Below are 24,071 nucleotides of genomic sequence, written 5' to 3' on the forward strand. Positions count from 1 at the left end.
CCTGCCTTTTCCTGCCTCCAATACAGTAGGGTAACGGTCCTCTAACATTCTGCAATAAAGAAGGTGTGAGACCAGTCCAGGTATCCACAAGGGAGACTTCTTACCAAAGTTATGAAAACCATAAAACTGAAACCTCATAATGGTAACAGCGACTGCAGATAGCTATTCATTTATGCTCCTACCTTCCTGTAGACAATCATGTTAGGCGAGTCCTCCTCTGGGTCTGATGTCCCCACACTGATGTGGTCCTTGGACCCTTGAGCCATTCTCTTCTGTGCCCTGAACAGGGAAAAAGAGATTGTAGGAAGCAGTGTCTGAGAGTCTCTTTACTTCAAAATATGTCCAGCCAGTTGTTTCTATCGTCTCCATACAAGAGGAACAGAGGTCTATAAAAAATAAGGCTTTAAGTATGGCATTTAACCAAGTATTTTCACTTCTCTTCTTAACGACTTAAATATCCCATTTCATTAGACTAAATGAAAACAATATGAACAGTAAAATACAGGAACAGGGTATTATTATTATTAGATAGAAATCGCCCGTGTGAATGGTAACATCGTTATTGAAATAATAAGTGTTTAAGTAGAGTGGGAGCAGCGTATTAGTCACAGGAACTCACTCTCTTACAATTCCTTGTGATTGTGTGTGTGAATAAAAAAATATTGCATCTGTGACAAGGCCCCTCTGATGATGACACCGAAAACAACATGTAACAACATGTCATACTTTATACCGAGGGGTATGATGGTAGAACACGATGGAAAATGTCAAAGTGAACACGAGATAGAGATTCGGATAAAATGGAAAAGAAAAGAAAATTAATACTTTTGAAAACTTTTTAATCGTTTATTCCATTGACCTCTTCCACACGGCCACCACCGCCACTGAGGGCTCAGTGACACACATACCTAATCACAACCTTGGAGATTAGATTAGATTAGATTAGATTAGCCTAATCAGACATGTGTGTGGTTTGGGTTTTGTTGGACCCCGGCGTACGAAGCCTGACACATTTCAGGTGAATCGCAGCAACAGCTCCTCATTTCTCAACGCGGCGTTGAGGACTTTTCTCGGGGGGGGATTAATAACAAATTACGTTAATAACATTAATAATAACATTAATACGTTAATAACAAAGTCTGGGCGGCGGATATCAAGAGAACAATGTTGGCGCTCGCAGCCACGCTCCCTCACTGCTGAACTGGAGTCAGCATTAATGGAGCTGAGCGACGGAGTGAGAATTACTCCTGTTTACTCTCCTCTGACCCACCAGGGCCACACAAAGACTCCAATATCCAAATTCGTGCAATCAAATCTAAATAAACTGTGTCTAAAAAACAGAGGAATAGTGTATTACTGCATAAAAACAGCGCTTTATCTTTCTCTTCTCTCTCACCTCTTCAAAAGTAACCAATTGTCTTTTGCCGTTTTTTTTATCCCCTCAACTTTGCAACCAACCCTGCGTGATCGATGAAAATGGAGTGGGGTGCTAAGACCTTAAGCTCTGTAGCGATATTAATGAAAGGATGTCCAAATATCGTCACCATGGCCATTTGTGTCCCTTCCTCGGCAGGAACTCACAGGAATGGCATTATTTTATCATTCGTGTTTGTGCAATCCGCGCATTTGGTTTTGGTTTTTAATTATGTAACATAGTAAATAGTACTTAAGAAGCAACAGTTGAACAGTTTTCTTTTTTTACATTATTTTGGAAGTGTTTTATGTTATGAAGTAATGTAAAAATCTTTGGTTCTACTAACAATGCACTGCAAACATGCAAAAGCACATAGAACTTGCACAAGTTCAATATGTGTTATTTTAATACCGGATTGGCTCTACTGGAATGGATAAGCAATTACAGGCAGTAAAAAACTCCGGACCTGGTTTCAACCAAACAAGTCTGCCGTGAGTTCAAACAAACTCCTGATCTGAACTTTCTGATCTTGAAATAGTTTTCCAGACTATTTTTTTCCAGACAACGTGTGCCAAACTCACTAGAGCCAGATTAAGATGTGGACAATAACTTCAGCTTTTAGAGCTGCTGATAAGACAGACAGTAAAACGTCTCATCTCCTGCTAATCTGGAGCCCCTTTTTTTATTCTAATTACATTTTACCAAAGGTTTCATCACAGGAGCGTTTTGTGTCCTGTACCTAGTTTCCGGCACATCAACCGTCTGTTGGTAATTACACTCAGCCAGCGCATCTGCGGCAAATCAATGCAAATTGATTCCGACCATATTACTTTATGTGTAAAGCGGAGCATCATTAAGATGTTCCCCGTGCTTTTGCAATAGACTTTTGCCAAATGCTTAAAAAGCCTAGATCTCCTGGTTCCAGGTTTAAACGAAGTACAGACTCTGGGATTAGTCTGCACTCTGTAGTCAGCATCTGTTCAATTCCACCGTAGTGCCCTCTTTCTAGGAGAATTAATTCTGCTTAACAAAAGATTTTGCTTTGCGGCACACACACACACACACACACACAGGCTACAGTATAATCATTATGGTGAGTCATGGCGTATATTCAATTAGGCTAAGCTTTTGTTAGTCCTCTTGTCGGGCAGGTCAAATTCACAGTGTTGGAGTGGAGAAATGGACACAGGGGGACTGACTTGCCGAAATCAACGCCCTGCCACTCCGGCAATCTCAGACAGATTTTGACTGTCAAGATCTGGCTTCCACAGACCCAGACACGGCCGGCCCGGTTACTGCAAGGCACCCTTCCCTCCAGCAGCCCGGCAGTCACGCAAGGCTGCGTGGGGACAGACAAGTCCCCATTGTGGGTCCAACCCCCAATCATGCGTGCAGGTTTGACGGGGGGGAGATCACGACAAGACGAGGCAATTTAACGAGGACCAGGGGTTACGAACTAGCAAACTGGAAGAATGGAACTGTTGCATAAATCCACAGAAGCCTTCACCGCAGGTCAGACAAGTGTCTCTGGAAAGAGAAAAGGAGGGAGTTTGGACCGGCGCACCGTTCGGCCGCTCAGCCCCCAAGAGTTCAGTCATTCTAACAGTTTCAGGAGGAAAAAAGGAGAGAAAATAAAAAAAAAAAAACGTCCCATTACCTTAGCAACACAATAATGTGCTGTTGTCCACTCCTGCCTGTGTTAGTGTCCTTAGCAACGAGCCACGAGCAGCTTCATCGTGGACAGGGAGTTGTAGACGAAGCCGGAGAGTGGAGAGGAGAGGGGAGGAAAGGATGGGATTCTCTGCAGTATTCCTCTCATCCAGATCTGCTGTTCGGCATGTGGAGAGAGAGAGAAATGTTCAGAGGGAGAGAGAGGGAGAGAGAGAGAGATCCTCCTCGCATGGGCTCTCCTCCATGCCTGCGCGTGTGTGTGTTTGTGTGTGTGTGAGAGAGAGGGAGGGAGGGAGGGAGGGAGGGAGGAGGGAGGAAGTGTGGGAGTGTCCACATAAATGCGGTGGTAACACACACACACACACACACACACACACACAGACGAACACAGAAAGAGCGATAGTGAAGACACGGGGAGAGAATTAAATTGGAGGGGAAGAAAAGACACACGCTGAGGACATGGTACAAAGGAACAGAATTAGACATGCCACTGGATGAATGCGCAGGGATGTGTAGAGAATGTGTGTGCATGCATGTGTCTGTATGTGTATGAGTGAGATTGCGAGAGAGAGAGAGAGAGAGAGAGAGAGACTGAATTGCCTGCAGCATGCACTGATGCTAAAAAAAAAAGAATTATTTTCTGACAGCATTAACATGATTACGCGCCAAACAAACGGCATGAGTAATTCCTGTATCACAATGTTCCATATGCATAAATTGCACGTCTCCGCCCTAATTGGTTTTCTCTCACAAACAAAAGCAAACGGATGCGTTGGTGATTAGAGAAAGGAATCTATTGGATATTTTGCCCGCACGAATTGGCTCCAGCGGGGTCCCCTTCAGAGTGAAGGGTCTCCGCAGATCACGTTTTTCTTGTGTCTGTCCTGACGACAGCGGTGTCCTCCAGGATTACAATCCTCCCATCGGCAGGACATGAGAGTCACTGAACGTTTGGATGAATATGGATGAGTCACCAGATCTCAACAAAACCCTTTCCATGCAGCCAACGAAACAACAGTTTATCTTCACGTTCATCGCATAAAACCTTTACAAGGCACTTTATGTCACTTATTCTAATCTTTTTTTTTTTTTTTTTTATTGTCCTCTACCTTAATTGTATTCCAAATGTCACTGAAGACGTAAGATTTTGCTCATTAATTCTACATACTCACACTTAACAAAGGCTGATAAAGTCACACGATCGGTCCCATAAAGCCCGGTAAATCAATTGATTTGATTCACTTATCACTTTAACTGTCACCTGAGGGCCGCACTAAAGGACGTGCCAGTCGCAGTAGGCCCGCCAGCCGTCCGGTGTACGGAGCGCACCTACAAACGCGCACAGGGCCTGAGCGACACCGTTCCGGGTGAGCAGGAGCAGAGTCTGTGTTGCGGTCAGGCAGAATAGTAGCGAGAGCCGCATGAACGCCGCTATTGGTCCTTTATGAGCCTCCGGAAGCTGATAAAACGTTCATGCCCCGTGTTTGAGCTGATATGCAAATACTGAACACCGCAGGGTGCACATAAAAGGCAAATTGCTTATTGACATTACAACAGATAATGAAAACCAAGCAGTGCTGGAGACAATGAAGGTCCAGGGACGTCACACACTGTCCTAAGCACGAAGACAAACACACACAACTGTTAGGCAAGATTGCCTTGTGTCGAGGCAAAGTGACAGTCGCCTCATAATCTTCCGTGGCGCCCTCCATAATTCTCCAGATAAAGCCATAATCCGCAGGCCTGAGCAGCAGCGGGCCGCGTCGGTGTATTGGCCTCCGCCGGGTGCTCCAGTTTCTTCCTGCTGTCTGAAGGAACGTTCCACAGGAGCGATGGCTCTTTCGATAGTGAGTGTGTGAGTGAGCAAGTGTGGAGTTCTCCCACCACTCATGGCAGTTGGGGCACCTGTGCCTCAAGCGTCCTTTAACTGGATCTTTTCGCCCACTCTGCAGGATTTGTCAGGTGCCGCTGCAAAGCAGAACACGGCATTCAGCCTGCAGAACCTGCTGAAGATCTTTTATTGGCCTTTCTACCAACACAACAAGCAGTTCTTTTCAGAAACATTTCCTGGTCTCTCAGTCAACTTGACCTTCATATTTCCTATTACCTTTCCTGTTAACAGCCATTTCTTGATTGCGTCCTGCTATTATTATTTCACTCCTGCTATCTGAAAATGTTTTCTTTCAATTTTTCTGAATGTCAGTGAGTTGCCTAATAGAAGCCTGTGACTTTAAATTTCAGTGGAATTCTTCTAATCCCAAAACCTGAGCATCATAGGACAAAGACACAGACCGGAGTCAGGTCAGTGTCACCAGTTGACCTAACCCGCATCAAATTCAGATGACGAACCCATAAATCCAATTTGTAAAGAAATATAAGGTAGTTGTGATGTCGGAGAAAACACCCCGCAATTTAGAATTTTAGGCTCCCTATTAGGCAGTGATTACCTGTGACCTGTAATTTGCAGATGCGTTTCCAGATGACTGCGCTGCTGTAATTAGATTCCTGTTGGGGGGGCGTTTAGGTCCTGGGCTGCTGAACTGTGCACGCAGAGCAGTTAAGAGAAATGTTACAGCTCATTCGCCAAAGCCTGGGGCTGCTTAATAAGAGCCTGTGCTGTAATACGAGTCTGAAACGAAATGTCACAACTGGCTGTCTGCGAAACAGCAACAAAAGAAATGTCATAAGCAATTATTAAATGCCCGCACGGCATCTGAAAGACCTGATAAGCAAGTAAAACTATTTAGTTACTTCGATGAAAGGTAGCAGTCAAGCCAAAATTTGTTATAGGCGTTCAGTAAGGGGATTAACCATAATCCTGGAAGACACCACACCCATTAGTATTACATTAATGAATTACTCACAATAACTCGCCTCTTCCAATTCTGTTATCTTGGTATTAGTATATAATTCACATGCTATTCACAAAAGTTTAATTTCTTAGAAATGTGGATCCAAATAAGAATTTGGTAAATTATACATATAGTTTACTGTAAACCACAAAAAAAATGTATCTATGCTTTTATGGATAGCAGGGCATGTGGACAATAATGGCAATAATCGAATCCCAGGATATAGCAACAGACATTCAATCGGTATCAGCTTGAAAGCAAAAAAATAATAATATTATTTACTGATAAATTAACACCCGGAAAAAAGATGATTGGTATTGTTTCGACTTTCTGGCATTACAAAATAGCCAAAAGTAGTTGCAGTAACTGATAAGCTTAAAGACTTCAGGAAAATAAGCACTAACACACTGACAAAAATAAAGAAAAATCCAGCTTTAATGCACACAGCCCAGCAATATATACATTTGCTTGCCCTTGTGTCAGTAATTAAGTACAACAGGAAGATATTCATAGAAAATGTTTGTACACACTTGCACCACTAGATGGACCTGTACACTCATTAAAGCAGGCAAATACGCACTTCTCGTCAATTCTGGCACACACACACACACATCATTGAAACGTTCTTCAAATTCTGGAAAATTATCACTTAAGCCCCACAGTTTGCAAAATACACACCTGACGCATATTGTTAATAACAATAATTCTCAACGCAACACTCAGTTGAGTATTAAAAAAAATGATTTTTTTTTTTTTACAATAAAAAAATGACTGAAAATCGGTGGCACCCAAATAATATTTAAACAATATTTAAACTTTTTACATATTATATACCCTTGGACTGCTCAGTTTAAGTATATATATATATATAGTTAAATCAAACAGATATGATGCCTCATGTCCATCACTGTGACCTTCATAACAAACACAGACGTGATTTTTGGATGATCAATGACCCCTCCACCCAATGGATTTCATGGAGCAGTCGGAACACACTGGAACATACCAACCCTGACACAAAGCATCACCACGACCCCAAAATATCTGAAATATTGGCACAACTGCTCTTCTTTTCTTGCCGGGTGGCTGCAGAAAAATGAGGATTGTAAACACCACTCCACATGCATGGATATCATACAACAACAGGTCTGGAGGAGGTATGCAGTTCACTGGGATTCACCATGAGACAGTTTGTTTGTGTGCGAGTGACACTGATTGGACCTGGTTCACACAGCTCTAAAAATCCGCAGTGCCTGCTTCTCGGCTCTGTAGAGCAGTTAACAGTCTACAAGCTGGAAGGAAGGGGGTGGGCTCAGTTCATGTCGATGGTGTTGAAGACCCACTCGGTGAACTTCTTTAGCTTGGCTGAGGCGTGGTGCGATTCCTCCTGAAGCCGCTGGTTGTCCTCTCGCAGGCTCTGGATCTGTGCCTGAAGAGACATTTTGGCATCTTTCTCCTGAGGGAAAGAAAGAAAATGTCTACGTGCCCTGCTAAGTGCAGTCTGCATTGCTCGCTATTGATTATCCTCGGCAGTAGTACAGTTAATCAGGCTCGCCCTTGATGTTTAATCGTTTGTCTGCTGTGTGGACTCTGGCCCAGTGCGTTACTCGCCTGTCATAAGTGCTGCACTTGCGTTTCCCCTTGCGAGCGCCGCCTAAGGAAACCCAGCTTTTCAGTCCCCGACATTAATACAACCATGTCAGTGTCTGTTGCCAGTACTAGTTCGGTAGATATACTTCATTAAATACACTTCATTAACAGCCTTATGAAATCCTGCTGACAGCATTGCTCTGCATTGCTCTCTCCTCCCCAAACTGACCTGCATTTGAATTATTGTAATTCATTCTTCAAATCAGAGTTAATATGCTTTAAACTACCACTTGAAAAGCCGCACCTTTTTCAGGTCCTCCTGCAGCAGTTTGAGCATGGACTCCAGATGACTGACCTTCCCCATCAGGCATGCAGGGGTCTCCCTGTAGGGGGGTGACAGGCACTGGTTTTATTTGTCGCAGTACCGAACAACATGACACAACCACTATTGGACTGATGAAGATGTCACAGAACATGACGCCGCCCTCTAAAAGCTCAAAAAAAGAGCGACTCCTAAACCACGTGCCAAGCCACAGGATGTGGGTATTTTACCCTGGAGACGGGTGGCGCTGTGGAGCAGCCTGGGGTTCGGCCTGCTGCGAGCTGCTGGCGGCGAGCTCCAACTTGGCATTGGCCTCTTTAGCAGCAAGCAATTTGGCTCTCTGAGCTACAGACAGGAAGAGAGGTGGAAAACACATTTACCAGTTGGTTATCCCATTACGACAGCCATTCCTGCAGTTTACGGTGGAAATACATCAGGTCATTTACACTGCACCTCAACCAGGACACTATGAAACCAGCCCACACGTTTTCCACCCTGCCTCGTTCATCACTGAGCTAATTAATCATCAGACTAATTAAGTCAGAGGCTGGTGGGACTCCTGGAGCAGGATGGAGGATGACTCTATGCAGAAAGATCTGCCTTGCAGGTTCCAGTCATGTATTTAGAAAAATGCTGAATAGGCGGAACAAGCCCTCAGCCACTAGCCATCAGCTTAAAGGAACGGCGGCTTAAATCCGGCAGAGACGCCCTTTCGTTTTAACAAATTCCCACAGCAGGCAGATCTCCTCACCTTCAAAAGCCTTGGCTGCATCCACCAGATCAGACCAGTGCAGTCCAGTGTCTGCATTGGCATCGGGCAGAGGCATGAGAGTGGTGTCCTGCAGGGGTCGCCGGCACCACTCCTGATCAAAAACTGGGTCTGAGGATGTCAGGTCACCTGTGAAATAGGACAGACCACAATGACCAATTTACATATTTTTTTTATTGACGACCTTATCAGGAACAACTTATTTTCACTAATTTACACTAATCACAAATTTACAATCATTAGTGACAGGGACAGTATCTTAAGTATCTTGCTCATGGACACAATGGTAGTAAGTGGTTTATAAACCTGTGACTTTGTGGTCTTCTGGTTCATAGCCGAGTGTTTAACCCATTAGGCTCCTACCAAACCAGCTTAGAAACATGCTTGTATCTATGCCTTGATTTATATGAAAGGAAGCCTTTTCTCTGCAGAGTATGGTGCCCACCCAGAGACTTGGCGGCCTGTGTGTAGGAGGGCTGGCACTGTGAACTGCAGCGGGCAGTGGGCGAGCGTGGCATGGTGGAGCAGCTGAACAGGGCATCGCTTGGCATCACGCTGACCAGCTCTCTCTGCCTGCTGTACACGCTCTCATCCGACAACGTCCGCTGCAGAGAGCGACGACTTGGGTTACTCCCCTTAAACACAGGCTGCGTGTGGGTAAACAGAGGACACAAAGCAAATGATATATTTTTTATATATATAAAAATTTTATCAAACTTTAACTTAGGGAGCATGAGCACGTGGGACCTTTTACAAGTAGAAGTTATAGATTAAAACAGAAATAAGTGGTGAATTAAGCAGGACTATTGGCTGCACTGACTCACTGAAAATAAAATAACATGAATGGAGTGTTTCGGCCATAATTAAAACACAGTTAATGCTGATTAACTGAATAGTGGAGGAACTCAGATCCCTACCCTGAACTCCTGGCTCACAGGAGGAGGGCTGTCCAGGGCGATGAGCTTCTTTAGGTCCTCCTGCAGTGATGACTTGGGGATGTGCTGTGGGGACTGGGTGACTCTCATCGTAGCCCTGAGCTGAGGTTGGCCACCCAAATGCCCATCGCTCTGATGGCGTCTGCAGCGAGAAAGGCATGATGGGAAATTGATTACAAGAAATCAGAGCTACTGAACACAAACTACAGCCAAGTGGTCAGTTCATGTAACATAAATAGTTGATGAATCCGGGGTTATTGAGTAATATATCAAGTGACCACAAGTGGGCGTGAGAGCCATTTTATGAAAGATGACTACTTGAATTTGAACTGGACAGCATCACAATATGTTTAGTGGTAGGGATGGAACTCTGCACAAGATTTCACACACTTGCGAGTAGCTGTGAAGTCTACAGGGTTGATGGTGCCACCAGGCTTCTTCCAGCCGATGAGGTACTTGCTGGTGGCTCCTTGGCGTGGGTAGAAGCTCTTGGGTCCAGGGTAGAGGGACGTCTGACAGGTGGGTGAGGTGGCAGCTCCCGGATCATCCTGCGCCGAGCCCATGGGGCTGTCCGAAAGCCCCGAGCTGAGAGTGCTACATCCCCCACACACAGACAGACAGAAAGACGTACTTGTAAGACCACACACGTCCATTAAATATAATACCCTCGACTTCAGCGTCTGCAAAAGACAAGAATATTTTTTGCTGATTTTTAGGAAATTATTTTTAAAGTCAGCTGTGACCCTTCAGTCAGACCCAAAGCCTTCATCTAAAACAGACCACCTGCCATTTGCCCCAAACGCCAGATGGCAGAGATCAGCTGTGTAACTGGGAAGAAAGAAAGCAGGCTGCCTAAAAAATATGAATCTGTGGTAAAAATACAAACTCACACAGGGATAGACTGAATATAATGTAATGATAAACAATAATTCCATATCACACAAAAAAACTTCATTTTTATTACTAGTTAAAAATATTATGACTAATTAGTAGATGTCTAAATTATTGTTAATAAATAAAATCATAATTTTGCTATTTGTTTACTATTTCACCTAAAACAAAAGAGGACATAAATTTAAAAAAAGAAGTTTTTTGCAACTAAATTTGAAGAAAAGTCAGATTTTGGACATTTCTGTATTATGAATCCTTTCCAATTGATCAATTGATCAGAATTGATATTTTGTGAATTATATATAATTTTTTTTAACCTATGTGTAATTAATATGGCATATGAAGGTTTAACTTTAATTAAACTATGCAAACAAATTGGCTTTTTTTATATACTTTAATGTGCAACTAAAACATGTTAGATGGAGGACTTAGATGAAGGTTTTGTGTTTTTGTGCTCCACAAAAAGTCACTCCAGTCTTGTATCCACCCACCACCCACCTGCAGTAGGGCAGCCGTTTTTTATCCCAAGGAACCTGGGGAGCGGCATAGGTGATGGCGTGCATGCTAACGCCAGCTGGGTGCTGAGGAGGTGAAACCGGGCCTATGCACCACTACCCTACAGCTTTACAGCAAAGATAAACAGCAGATAAAGAGGCACAAAATATCAGCTAGCCTCTCTGCTGTTTTGTCTGAGATTGGTCAGAAGCTCACTCTGCTTGGGATGCATTTCTCCCACTGCCTGTTCCCAACACCACAGCAGCAGCTGTATAAAAGAAAAATATGAAATGGGACACAATGTCCTTGGAATTTCTCCATTTCCAGCTACGTTCTGAGGATCTCCTGTCGAGCCAGACATAAAAAGGCAGCTTTCCCTGAACGCTGCATTCTCCAGCGTCTGTGGTATTTTAGGAGAGCCGGGGAGAGGAGTGTCTCGCTGCACAGAGGAACTATGGATTTCACATGGATCCGTCTCTCTCTATCCTGCACATTCCGGAGTTCTCTCAACTGCTTTATAATCATGAGCAGTCACAGAGGCACACACACACATGCACACGCCCTGTGTGGAATACAATTCTGCTGGTTTAACTTCAAAGCACCAAACCATGCTGCCAACAACGCTTCCTTCTGGGACAACACTGAGAGACTTTCTGAGCACACAACAAACAGCCACAATATTAAAACCACGGACTGATGGTGTAAAAAGCATAGTTCATCTTCTTACCAGGGCACCAAGAGGTCAATGGGTGGGAAATAGATAGCAAGTAAACAGTCAGATCTTGAAGCTAATGTGTTGGAAGCAGAAAAAATGCACAATAAGAAGATTATGAGCGATTTTGACTGAATGTTCCTGGGATGAACCGGTCAGTACATACCAAAAGTGGTCCAAGGAAGGACAACTGGAATTGACAGGCAACGATCTACAGTAGTCTTAACTCAGAACTACTGTTCTGAGCATGTACACCCCCTCATGGCAAGGCTGATCCAGATGGCAGTGGCCTCATTTAGCAGGATAATGCATGCCACGCTATTACAATTGTTCAGAAAAAGGTCATGGAACATGACAAAAATGTGTTGACATTGCCTCCAAATTCCAAAGTCGACTACATTTATTCGAGGGCCAGAGTTTTTCTCACAGACACTCTAAGGGCCAAATACTCTTCTAAAATCCAATTTTAATAGAATTTTATCTTAATTTTCCTTCCAAATTTCTGTTAATTTTTAGCCCTTGTCAATGTTAACAGACTGATATTACCTGTAATGCAGCAAGCCACTAGGGGGAGTCTGTGATATTTTTAGTTTCTTATTTGTGAGTCAATTCCATGCACATGCTGCACTTTTTGAACCCATAAGTGGACGGCACGCTGTGATCAGCACCTTACTGACAGAGACAAAAAATTATACAAGATTAAATGTGGGATTATACTTGTCCCTGCTCACTGGGCTATTCCTGATTCAGTAATATCAAATAATTTTTTTTTATATAAAGTGAACTCCCACTCTCAGAACATGCCCGTTTCTATCGGTGGGCCGAATGGAAAGCTGCTAATGTGTGTACCTGAAAAAGTCCCCCTCCTACACACAACCAGAAAGCGTTGGCCGTTCCACAAATTCTTATCTCATACACAAAAATGCAAAACACATATTAGAAATTATTAAGAGGTTACAAGTTAAAACTTTTATTGCATATGCTGTATTTTTAAGACGTTTAAGCTCTGGATTTAAGGATTACTAGTTATTTTTAATTATATTTAAGGCCCTAATTTAGGAGAATTCTGCAGATACACTGCCTTCAAAATTCAGTGAAGGATCAGAGCTGTTCTGCCAACCAGTGCTTCCCCACACAGACTTTACTGACAAAGCATATTTGGGAGCAGAATTTACAATTTTAATATTATAATTTTATCAGTGCCACTCTACTTGCTTTACCCTCACAAAACTAGTCTAGCTGTGTTCAATTTTGTTCTCTTTTACTCTCTGCTTTCAGATGTTGGAACATCTGAGCAGACGACAGCCCAGCCTGTGTTAATTCTCAGTGGGCTGCCAGAACTGGATACGGGCTGAGAAAACGCTGCAGATTGGGCCACTGTATAATAAACTGCATTGTGACAACAACTCAACTTTCTCCTGAGAGCAGGTCTCTCAAGATATCAGTCTGTAGAACCAACAAGACCTTGGGATTAAAGTCCTTACACTTTACTTTCACTCCTAACAAAGCTCTGACACCAAAGAAAACTTGTACAAAGGTTACCACCACTCACAGTGTTTTACTACCCACAAAAAGTACTTCTAGTCACTTCTAAACTCTGACATGAGTCGTGCCATCATCGACGCATCAACATGCTAACTGAAAATATGCATTCTGGACAGGAAGGAACAGGCCTGTTGAGGATCCATAATGAAATGAGAGGAAAAAAAAACTAAAGAAGTCAATGAATTCCAGTTGGATGGAACAGCACTGAGCAGCTGTCACAGAATCCAGTCTAAATCTCTTCCATCGAACAGGCCATATGTCTGGCTTTTGTTGCAGTGTGTGCAGTGCACAGTTTCCAACAGCGGTCGTCATAATAACCTGTAACAACAGGATACCTGGAGTGGGACGTTGCATCACTGAGGGTGTAGGAGCTGTTGTCTGGAGCTATGTTGTAGGCAGCGGGGCTCTTGGCCTGGCCGTCGGTTCCGTCTGCGCTGGGGAACGGGGACTCAGCGGGTGGGGACGGAATCTCTGTAGCCTTCCTGCCTCCTAATGAGGGCTCGTTCCAGGCAGAGAAAGACTTTTCTTTAGACTTGGAGGACCCGAAAAGTGGAGGTATTGAGAGTGAGGCTGAACTGCTGAGCGTCGCCGCGTAAGAGGAGGCGTCGATCCCACTGTCCGTGGATGCCCCCTGCAGGTACCCCGCCCCGAAGCCATTCAGTTCGGTCTCAGTGTGGCCACCGGCGCGGCAGCTCTCGTACCACTTCTCATCACTGTGCACCGAGCTGGAGGCGTTGCTTGAGAGCGTGTTGCTGCTCGACTGGCTGGAGTAAGGAGCTTCCACCTGTCCGTGGCAAAAAAAAAACGCAAACACCCTGTTACTCCCCAGCATCCCGTAAACGCCGTGTTTGAGCTCCATGTATTTCGGATGCCGTCTCACCTTGGTGTTCTTGTTAGCAGAGAGAATCGTGCCAGGATCCTGTTGCTCAGAGCTGCCAACAACAGGTTTGGCTTTGGGGCCAGACAGATCTGGAACACAAACGGCAATGAGGGAAGAGAGGAGCACAGACGAGTGTGTGTCCTTGCTGCTGGTGTAATGCTGTGTGGCCTTACACAAGAAGCTGTTGTCCCTACCACGCTGCGAGCTTTAGTCATTTAGTCATGTATCAGTTGTACGTTCGGTATACCTCCGGTTGCTGTACCTGCTGTGCTCCTGTCTGCAGCTGTGGTGCCCTCCCCTTGCACCACCCGGCCCCAGCAGGGTGTGACCTTTACTCCATTTACTGCCTCGTTGGGGTTCTGACGTTCCGCAGTCAGCGGGGAGCTCCTGTTTGCATTGAACCTATGGTGGAGTTGGGAGAGTGAATGCAAATTTTACATTTGCGGCATTTATCAGACACCCTCAAGAGGTGACTTATCCAGAGGGACTTATTATCAGTAGTTACCAGGACAGTCCCCCTGGAGACACAAATGTCTTGCTCAGGGACTCAATGGCAGTAAATGAGGTTTTTGGTCTTCTGGTTCATAGGTGAGTTTGTTACTCAGTAGAATACTACCATCCATAAATTAATATAAGTATTTTTTTTTCTGGTCTGTATTCTATAAAAGAGTATCACCATTTTGTTTCCTGGGTCCAAACTCTGTTTTAATATGCTTTGCAGTGTCTTTGCAATGCCCACATACCCTTCAGGCATGGACTTCTGTCTCCAGTGGGCAGTGCTGCTGGTGTTTGAATTGCTGCTGTAGGAGTTACTGTTGGGAGAGCTGCGAGTGTGTGGAGAGCGTCCCATCACAATGGAGCAGGCCAGGGCATAGTTATCTGAGCCGGGAGAGTACCTGGAAGAAACAGCAGGTTTCAGTGACTGGTAAGATCAGAAGTCAGATTGGAACGCGGACTGCTGAGGTACTCACCTTTTGGGGTTCAGGGGACGTCCATCGCTGGACACGCTGCGCGGGATGGCAGTGGTCCTCTCTGTATAGTCGGAGCCTGGAGCCTTGATCAGGGTGCCCATGCCCCGGCCGTGGGCAGATGAGCCCACCGTCTGCTGGGGGCTGGAGGTGGTGCGCTGCCACTTGCTGCTGGTGTTCCGGAAGGGGAACTTGAGCTCATAGGGCATGCCTTCTTTGTGGTTTTTGTAGTCTACCAGTGGCAGATGGTACATTTCTGAGCAGCCTCTGTGTGGAAGAGGAAACATAAACATATTGCCACATTTTTAAATATCAAATTATCATTACAAAGTGACATAAATATGGTATGATGTTAAAATGACATATTCGGGCAACAGTATTAACAGAATCTGTTGGCACAATGTCGGATTCCAAAATAAAGATAATGGGTCCTGGTATTTTCATAAATGTATGGCAGAGAGTCTCGTGTCAAAACTTGGGATGCAAGTTTTGCAAATACTTTTGTAAAATGAAGACGGACAGTGATGAGTTCAAGACCAAAACGAAAATAAAACATCACACACTGTATCTGAAGCGTCTTTCTGAAATTACAGCCACTAGTAGCCGGTCCCACAGTGAGATTTCCCCAGGGTTAGCACTGTTTCTGTAGCTTTAAATGCTAACAAGGAGGAGAGAGGCGGGATGAGGAGGAGAGCAGCCTATAGAAGTTGAGTTTGGCATTCACGGAAATTACATCAACACGTCCTGTTTGCCGCTTTTCCTGAAAAAAATTAAATGAACCCACTGATTCTTCAGAGTCTTGCGTGACAGAACTAAAAAAAATACATTTGTGTTCATTTTACAAACCAGTCACTGAGCAACTGAAATGCTTCGCACATTTGGAAGCCATGATGGTCGGTGGAGGGGTGTCAAATTCTCTCGGTGGACAAAACATGAGAAAGGGGAGGTAACCTTTCCCCTTATGACGACATAAGGGAAGACATTCCAGATCAGACCGTTTGAGTTGCACTCTTTATACATATCGCCATTTCTAACCACTGCAGGACCATAGACAGGCAAGGGGAACTCGTATTAATGTTAAATAATCTCACAAAGTCACATTTTTAGAATAGGGGACCTTTAAGAAATGTCTTGCTGAGGAGTTCTGTAGTGCCAAATATGCCTGGTTCATTCAGCTATTCAGCAGACCTAACACCACAGCACCAAATAAATGTAATCACGCTATTGTCATTCCAGAGCACCATTCATCACACCAAACAAACAGGCAATTTAAGGCATTGTTCTGGTTATTCCATTAAAGTGGTTTTAAAGGTCCCCTAAATTTCCCATTGTGACCGCATGAACGTCATGCTTTGTCCCCACCTCTCCCATAAAAACTCCACCAACCGCAATAACTTACAAACGTGCGAAGCACTGCAGTTGCTATATGATTGGAAGCAAAAATGAGCAAAAATTTATTTTTTTTGTTCCATCACGCAAGACAGTGGGTTAACAATTTTTTTCTGGAAAAACACCAAACATTGTGGTTAGTTAATGGTGCTGATTTAATTTCTGCAAATACCCCTTCAACTTCTATAGGCTTCTTTTCTCCTCGTCCCGCCTCTCTCCTCCTCATTTGCATTTAAAGCAACACACCGAAACGCAGTGTCCTGTTGAAATCTCATTATGGGACTGGTTTAAAGTGGCCGTAATTCTGCACCACAGCTGAATTTCAGAAAGAGACTTCAGATACAGTATTAGGGGACCGCTAAGAAATATATATAAGCAAGAAAAATTCATGTCAGGGGACCTTAAGTAAAACATGGTCATATGTGGTTACCATTCTTCACAGGCACAGGCCTTACCTCCGTGGGGTGGAGTCCTCGTGAGGTGGAATGATGACCACCTTGACTGTGACTGAGGTGCGCAGTAGGTCAATCATCTGTTCATGGGAAAGCGTTGCCACAGAAACCTTGCAGATCTCCACCAGCCGGCTACCCTGACGCAGGCCCGCTTGCCAGGCATAGCCGTACGGCTCGACCTCGGCCACAATGCCCTCAAAGTTGACGTGGAAGCCCAGCTGACCCAGTGCATTCCTCCGCAGGGTCATTTCGGTGGTCTGGCTGCCCTTCGTCAGCAGCTGAGAATAACGAGAAAACCGGGTGGGGATGAGTGTCAAATATTCAGATATCGTGTTTCACAGCCGTCATAAACAAATCACAGCACTGTCAACAAATGGCGCATACTTTCAGCACCTTCGCAGAGCAACTTCCTCAATAAACACAGTGACAATGATGAATAGGCACAGATGGTAATTTAAAACCTACAATACGGACACGCTGACTCCAACAGAGGGCTCTGCCACTATTACACGGTGCACAATTACATGGTGCACAACCAGGAGAGCATACATGCGAACACAAACATCCTGCGGTCTGTAACAGGGCAGGTTTCTAAGGTCAGGTGACTGTAGTGATGATGGACACGGCTTTTTACTGCCAGAAAGGATGGTCTTGCTTGTCCTCCAAACAGCACTGATGTAATCCTGACATTTTCTACAAGAGCAGGCTTGACGTGACGGGCGTGCATCCCACGCACACACAAAAAAAAAAGGGGTGGCTGAGATGTGCAATAAAGGAACATATCAGCAGGTAATAGATACTGGGTTTAATGTAATAAACTGCCCAAGAGACGTACTCTTAATACTGATGAAGTTGTGCTGTCCCAAACACATTCCCATTCAGACTGGGCACAGTAATTTCTATGTGAACGATCGTTGCCAACATTGTTAGTGGTAGTTATGCATATACTATACAGGCCAGAAGAATTTCAGACATTTAAATAGTGATTATTGCTCAGTTTCTATTGGATTTTGGGAATTAAATAAATGTTGAACGCAACACAACAGTGACAGCTGCAAATATTCCAGCCTCCACCTGATTGGTTGTTGCCAACTACTCGTTGCCCTGATTCGCTGCTCTGCGTCCCACCTGGTTTCCTGTTGCTGGCATGTATTTCCCAGCGACATCGCTCTACATGCTGCCCATGTATCTATCTAGTGGCATGGGAACCACCTCGAGAAAAAACTAAAATCTTAAAAGGAAATAATAATCGGAGCAAAACCGGAATGTTCCTGCACCACAGTGCTCAGATCTTCCATGATAATAAGATAACTTGATGAAACTCAACCGTTCAGTTCAGAAGTGGTTATGCAAGTGTTATGCAAGTGGTCACAAGAGCCACCAAACATGACAACACGTGACAACAGCACTGACCTCTAGGCGCTTGACCACTTCGCTGAAGTCCTCGGTGTTATTGTTGACGGAGCGCAAGGACACGCTCTCTCCGCGCTCATAGTAAATCTTCATGGAGGCAGGGCTTCCCGAAGACCAGCCAATCACGTCCCGCACAGAGCAATTAAACACCACCGCTTTAGCGCCCTGGTCCACTAGGACAACAAACTCGTTGGAGATGGCCAGCAAACACTCCCTCTCGGCACCGGCCGCAGGGTCCTCGGCGTGAACGGACCAGGTGACCGCACCCAGGCTGCGAAGCTCCGCCCCTCCGTACGGACGGCTCCGCTCCCGCCGCTTGGGCGCCAGTGAGATGAAGGGAAACTTTCCCATAGGCTCCACGGGCGTGGTGGTGACATGGCGCTCGGCCAGGTCACGCAGGTACTCCTGCCGCGTGCGCGTCGCCATGGCCCGGAACTTGTCCGACTTGTGGGCAGCGTTCTCTGCGTTGATGACCTTGGCGAGCAGGAAGTCCCTGAAGACCGTTGACTTGGGAAAGGTCACGCCTTTGGGGATCGGAGGGCCGAAGAATGGAACGTCCCGGGAGCGGGTGACCGCGACACTGCAGAAAGACAAGAGAATGAGTTCTATTTCAGCGTGGTCATCCTCTCCCCCTCAACGGAACAAAGCCAACATCACGCTACGTTAAACAAAAAGCCCGGCAAAGAAGAAAAGTTCCCTGAGGAAAACAGGGCAGGAGCAGAAAACCCAAACGAATGAAGAACTGTTGTGTGGGGAGCGCTATCATTTCCTCGTATCTCCAAAAATATAATAAAAAAGAAAAATGTAGACCGTTCTGTGACATCAAATATGCATCCCTGTTCTGTCAGAAGGACAACCTTCCAGCACTGCGAGACTGAGAGCACTTTACATCGGGACAAGAAAACTGGGTTAAGATGGCACTGGCCTGAAGGTACAGTGGAAGCGGTCGTCGTCTCGTTCCTAAGTACACATTTTTCCCTCAGCTACTGTTCCTCCCGGACGCTTCTTTCTCGCCGGTACAAAAGATGCCCCTGCGCGGGGCGCCTCTCAGGTTACGCATCGTTTCTGTCCTTCCGTTGGAATCACTGCCCTCGAAAGGGCCCCCGCCCCCACACACGACTTCCACCAACTTAGTCCAATGTTTTGACCAGAGCTGAAATGCCTTGCTGATATTGCTAGCAAGTACTACAGCGCCGTCTTGTCACCCCCCCCCCCCCCCTCCTGCCATCGACAGTTTACTATTTGATGCATGCGGCGCTGGCGGTCGGAGAAGCCGGATCTCACTCGTATATTTAATATGCGGGCAAACAAGGACACTGGGGAAATAGAACAAGGGAGTGAAGGGTCACGCTCTGCACCCAAAGTCACAGTCCCGATGAGCCGATGTCCAGACCGCTGAGCAGTCGCGCCAACCCCGGTCTACGGAAATATAAAACTCGCCACTAGTGACATTACTATTTTTAAAAGCATTATCATTCATGATCATTTCTTTAGGCCACGGTGTCATGACTCCGTGCATTGAAATACATAAAAAAAATGGCTTTTTAATTTTACTCAACATGCACATTTACAACAACTAACTAACCTGCTCTACTCTGACCCACAGGCACACATGCACAACCCCGCCTACACCCACCCGTAGCTGTAGCAACACAAACCGTTCTGCTGCCAGTGGAGGGTCAGTATTAAAATAAAACACAAACCTCCGGATCCAAAACCAGCGAGGAGGTGGGCTAGGCTAAATGACGGTTACTGCAGGGAGGATTAATGGTTGCAGGCAGTGCGGAGACCCCAGAAAAGGAAATCCAGAGGAAGGAGAATCAGGCTGACCCTTTACACTGAAGGTTTTTTTTTGGAAGTCTCGTATCTTCGCCTCTTTGGGCTCCAGTGGATGTGCAAATTCTCATGGAGAAAATGAAGCAGGAGTTCAAAAAGGTCCCTTCATATGTCCAAAAATTCCCCAGAAATCCACCAAATCTCTATTTTATTTGTTTATTCGTCCTCCAGGGAAAAACAAAAACTTATCTTTGTCTTTGTAGCATTTCGTGCCTGTTGAAGGAAGAAAAAGTTTGGGATTGAAAACCCTTCATCTGAAGATGGCCGCCACTGGCATGATGCTAGGGGTAGCCGAATGACGCGAGGGCTCCAAAAGAACTAGCCAGACCGCAAAGTGACGCGATGCGCGGAACGGGAAGTCCTCGAGAAGGTCTTGGTCAGCACTGAGAGCAGGAGCGGCGGTGGCGGGCTGATGAAGAGCATACAGCTCATGGGAGGACTCCTGGGAGGGGAACCCTTCAACCTCTCGCTACGCTAACGTCTTCGGACTGCTCTGCCTCCACTGCCCACAGGCAGGGTGGGAGGAAGTGGGATGAGCATGAGGGGGAGAAAGCAGGAGAGATGTACAGAGTGGTGTCTAAGGACGACTGGGGAGAAAGAGGGGGTGCGAGAGAAAACAAGCAGGAGAATGGCAGCTCGGTGGCTGCCAGGATAAAAGCCATACAGTTAGCAATTAGCCGTTAGCGCTGGCGGCAAACTACTCCAAAGACAGCAGCCAAAGTGCCAGTCTACAAAGTCTACAGTTATTCACATAATTACCAAGATTCAATCTCACAAATTAGAAAGAGTGAAGAGATATTTGAAGACATAATTCAGCAACAGGTCAATATCTGGTGACAAACCTCATCTTTTTAACAAGGTTTTCACCATTTCCAATTGAAGTAGTACTGAAAAAACATCCAATAATTTAGGTGTGCATGATTTTGAGAAAATAAGAGCTTTAATAAAAAAACACACCGTTTGTTTTTTATTCAATGACTAAAACAGCTAAGTACAACCAGTACTACCAGCAGTGGTAGCCTAGAGGGCAAAGAAACAGACCCGTAATCGGAACGTTGCCAGTTTGAATCCTGATCTGCCAAGGTGCCACTGAGGTGTTACTAAGCAAAGCACCGTCCCCACACACTGCTCCCCTGGCATCTGTCATGGCTGCCCTCTGCTCACCAAGGGTGATGGGTTAAATGCAGAGGACTTTTTTCGGGGAAGTGGTGGGCTAGCGGCTAAGGAAACGGACCCGTATTCGGAAGGTTGCCAGTTTGAATCCCAAACTGCAGAGGTGCCGCTGAGCAAGGTACCATCCCCACACACTGCTGGGTTATGGTTGATGGGTTAAATGCAGAGGACACATTTTGTTGTGTGCACTATGTGCTGTGCTTGCTGTGCTTCACAATGATAATCACTTCACTTACAAATGTCTGCAAAATCATTTGCTCATTCACTCTGAGATTCACTTTGTTATTGATCTTCAAGCAACAGTTAAGGCCAGCATTCTAGATTAATGTAATCTATGTTCCTGCACACCATCGCACCCAGATATCTTGGACATTAAATATGAACACATATTTTTGAAGTGGATCAGAAAAGATTTCCAGGTCACATATCACTAGAGCTTCAAACTTAATACATGACCTTCACCCTCACGAGGTGTGACAAATATCGGGGCCACTTCTGAAAGTTTGTCCACTTTAATTGTGGCTCTAGAAGAGCCTGTAAAATTCCTTGTATGTTTAAGACTTTTCTCACCACCTATATGAAATCACAGCTACCCACTAAGTCTGCAGCTCCAGGATGAACAAGCATCCAAGTGCCTTCCTCACCTGTAGCAGGTAGCGTCGCAGCAGGGGTTGTGAACACGTACAACGATAAAGACGTGCTGGAAGTGGGAACGTATGTTTTTGGGGGTGAATGGCAGGGCTCCCGGCTCCTGGAACACGATGGTGACAATGTCGTTCCCAATGTGCCTCTTCCTGAGCAACTGCAAGAGGAAGGAGGCAGAGAGGGTGAGGTGGTAGATTAAAAAAAAAAAAAAAAAAAAAAAATATATATATATATATATACACACACACACACACACACACACACACACACACACACACACACACATAAATTTTTTTAAGTTTATTAACTTAGTGACATAGTATTCTACGCTACTCATTTAACATGGAACTGTGAAAAGAAGCAACCCTGGAGTAAAATACCAAGATATTGTGTGCACAGTAGAAAAGAATGTTTAAAGACTATGTAGAACCTCAAAATTGTAGGACCAGCCAGACCTGTTGTTTGTTGTTGGGCGTGTAGGGTAGCATGGTAGACACGTGGAACATGATCTCATAGTCCTTGTATGCAGTGTAGAGGGAGTGAGTTCCCGTGGAGTCCGCTGCAGGCACAAAACATTAGTGTCAGTATCAGCCACAGGCGGACATTAAATGACACTCGCTCATGCCACAGTCCTTCTTTTGTTTGCCTGTAAATGGTGGAAGGTCACCACTATTTCTCTGCAATGAGGAGGGGTGATTTACTTCTATGGGCTGCCATAATACTCCTGCAGCTATTCATAAATGTCAGCTTCCTCCCTGTACTCCAATGTTTATGTTGGCCATTTCATCTAATGCGGAGGAACTTGCTAGCACATCTACCTCTTCAAAATGAGGGAAAGTGATGGCCACTGGTGTCACATGGAGAGGATGTCCGCATCACATCCTGAGGAAACTGTGAGCACAGACCCAGCAACACTGGCTGCTGAAGTGAAGCCCTAACGTGCTCTGTAAACTCTGCAGCCATGGAATGGGCCGGCAGATAAGTCAGCGATAGGCAGAAATTAAGCCCCGCCGTTGTAGGCTGTCGTATCCGTTTGCCATTTGGTACATAAAGAACGTGACGGAGCGTGGCTTCACCCATTTGTGCATGTGCATACCCCTGTTGGCGCATGCATGTGTGTGCACGAGTGTCCCAAGGGAGTAAACTGAGATAGAGAAGGTACAAGGGAAAGGAAGAGGAATGCGGAATGATCTGTGAGGCTTCACAGAGCAAGTAGTGAAGGAATGATTCTGTATCAAACCCTGATGAGCTACTGCCTATTAATAGCACAAATCTTTAAGCCAGAGGATGTTTGTGAGCTCTACCAGCACAGAGAAATAATTATTAGAGGGTATTCATATTCAAAATAAACAGCAACCATATGTTTACAACAACTTGAAGTAATCAGCTAAAGGGGCATGAATTTAATTTAATAATGTAAAAAAAAATCTTCCATTGGTTGGATTCCATTTGCAAAGGACTAAAAGATGTTGAGATACATATTATTAAATTAATTTTACATATTTGTGATAAAGAGCAGAAAGCCGATTGGACCTACTCTTGGTATCTAGCTGGGCTCGGTATTTGTTGAATCCCTTTAGCCGGACCTTGTCCCCCAGCAGCTGCAGGAACTCGTCCAGGGCGGCGCCAGCAGTCTCGTTGTTGTACATCTCTTCTTCTGTACTCTGGCCTGCCCGGCAGTACATTACTCCCACTTTCACCTGGAAGCTGAGCTGGGAGGCACGGAGAACATTTCCCATGATGCAACGTGGCTCTCTGGCTGTGTAATGTAGTGTGGGAAGTCTAAACTGAATTCTGTAATATTCCTAAAATAGCTGATAAACAGCTGCCTGCAAAGCACTGTAATATTCAATGTCCTTGGCACTGGAACTGGCTACAGCCTACCCAGCATACATTAAGAGTTTTATCTCTTGGCCTACCCCTTGCTCATCCAGCTTCATTAGCTGCTCGGTGACCTTTGGGGTGTTGAGCGCCAGGCGCAGGCAGGGCACATCCAGCTCGGGCACCAAGTACTCCAGCACCTCCTTTAGAGGCAGTCCTCTGGCTGTGCCATGCTTCGCGCTGGATGGCACCACATCCTCCAGAAGTGAACCCCGAAGAGTCATCAGCTGGGTAAAGT

At 45.3% G+C, this 24,071-nt stretch overlaps 2 protein-coding genes across 7 annotated transcripts in view; both read right to left on the reverse strand.

The window, feature by feature from the left end:
* The window catches only part of LOC114802147 (regulator of G-protein signaling 6-like), a 36,108-nt gene extending 32,697 nt beyond the window's left edge, over window positions 1–3,411 (reverse strand). The window contains exons 1-2 of one of the 2 annotated variants that reach the window (XM_029000849.1): window positions 3,072–3,411; window positions 183–279 (exon numbers count right to left, since the gene is read on the reverse strand). In XM_029000849.1, the coding sequence (XP_028856682.1) occupies window positions 183–266 (84 nt within the window). In that variant the 5' untranslated portion in view covers window positions 267–279; window positions 3,072–3,411. The remainder of the gene's footprint in view (window positions 1–182; window positions 280–3,071) is intronic. The other variant, XM_029000842.1, reaches the window with a different exon arrangement.
* A 2,941-nt stretch (window positions 3,412–6,352) lies between these two features.
* LOC114789974 (signal-induced proliferation-associated 1-like protein 1) overlaps window positions 6,353–24,071 on the reverse strand; it is a 36,079-nt gene continuing 18,360 nt past the window's right edge. For 4 of the 5 annotated variants that reach the window (XM_028979497.1, XM_028979506.1, XM_028979515.1 and 1 more), the window contains 18 exons: window positions 23,872–24,060; window positions 23,490–23,664; window positions 22,408–22,511; window positions 21,952–22,109; window positions 18,299–18,878; window positions 16,889–17,163; window positions 15,048–15,311; window positions 14,820–14,972; window positions 14,324–14,478; window positions 14,077–14,165; window positions 13,532–13,980; window positions 9,944–10,147; window positions 9,536–9,695; window positions 9,064–9,265; window positions 8,601–8,747; window positions 8,080–8,194; window positions 7,832–7,910; window positions 6,353–7,393 (listed from right to left, as the gene is read on the reverse strand). In XM_028979497.1, coding sequence (XP_028835330.1) covers window positions 7,250–7,393; window positions 7,832–7,910; window positions 8,080–8,194; window positions 8,601–8,747; window positions 9,064–9,265; window positions 9,536–9,695; window positions 9,944–10,147; window positions 13,532–13,980; window positions 14,077–14,165; window positions 14,324–14,478; window positions 14,820–14,972; window positions 15,048–15,311; window positions 16,889–17,163; window positions 18,299–18,878; window positions 21,952–22,109; window positions 22,408–22,511; window positions 23,490–23,664; window positions 23,872–24,060 — 3,642 coding nt within the window. In that variant the 3' untranslated portion in view covers window positions 6,353–7,249. The remainder of the gene's footprint in view (window positions 7,394–7,831; window positions 7,911–8,079; window positions 8,195–8,600; window positions 8,748–9,063; window positions 9,266–9,535; window positions 9,696–9,943; window positions 10,148–13,531; window positions 13,981–14,076; window positions 14,166–14,323; window positions 14,479–14,819; window positions 14,973–15,047; window positions 15,312–16,888; window positions 17,164–18,298; window positions 18,879–21,951; window positions 22,110–22,407; window positions 22,512–23,489; window positions 23,665–23,871; window positions 24,061–24,071) is intronic. The other variant, XM_028979533.1, reaches the window with a different exon arrangement.

The sequence above is a fragment of the Denticeps clupeoides genome, chromosome 1 (genome assembly GCF_900700375.1).
Source record: "Denticeps clupeoides chromosome 1, fDenClu1.1, whole genome shotgun sequence".
NCBI classification, from domain to species: Eukaryota; Metazoa; Chordata; class Actinopteri; order Clupeiformes; family Denticipitidae; genus Denticeps; species Denticeps clupeoides.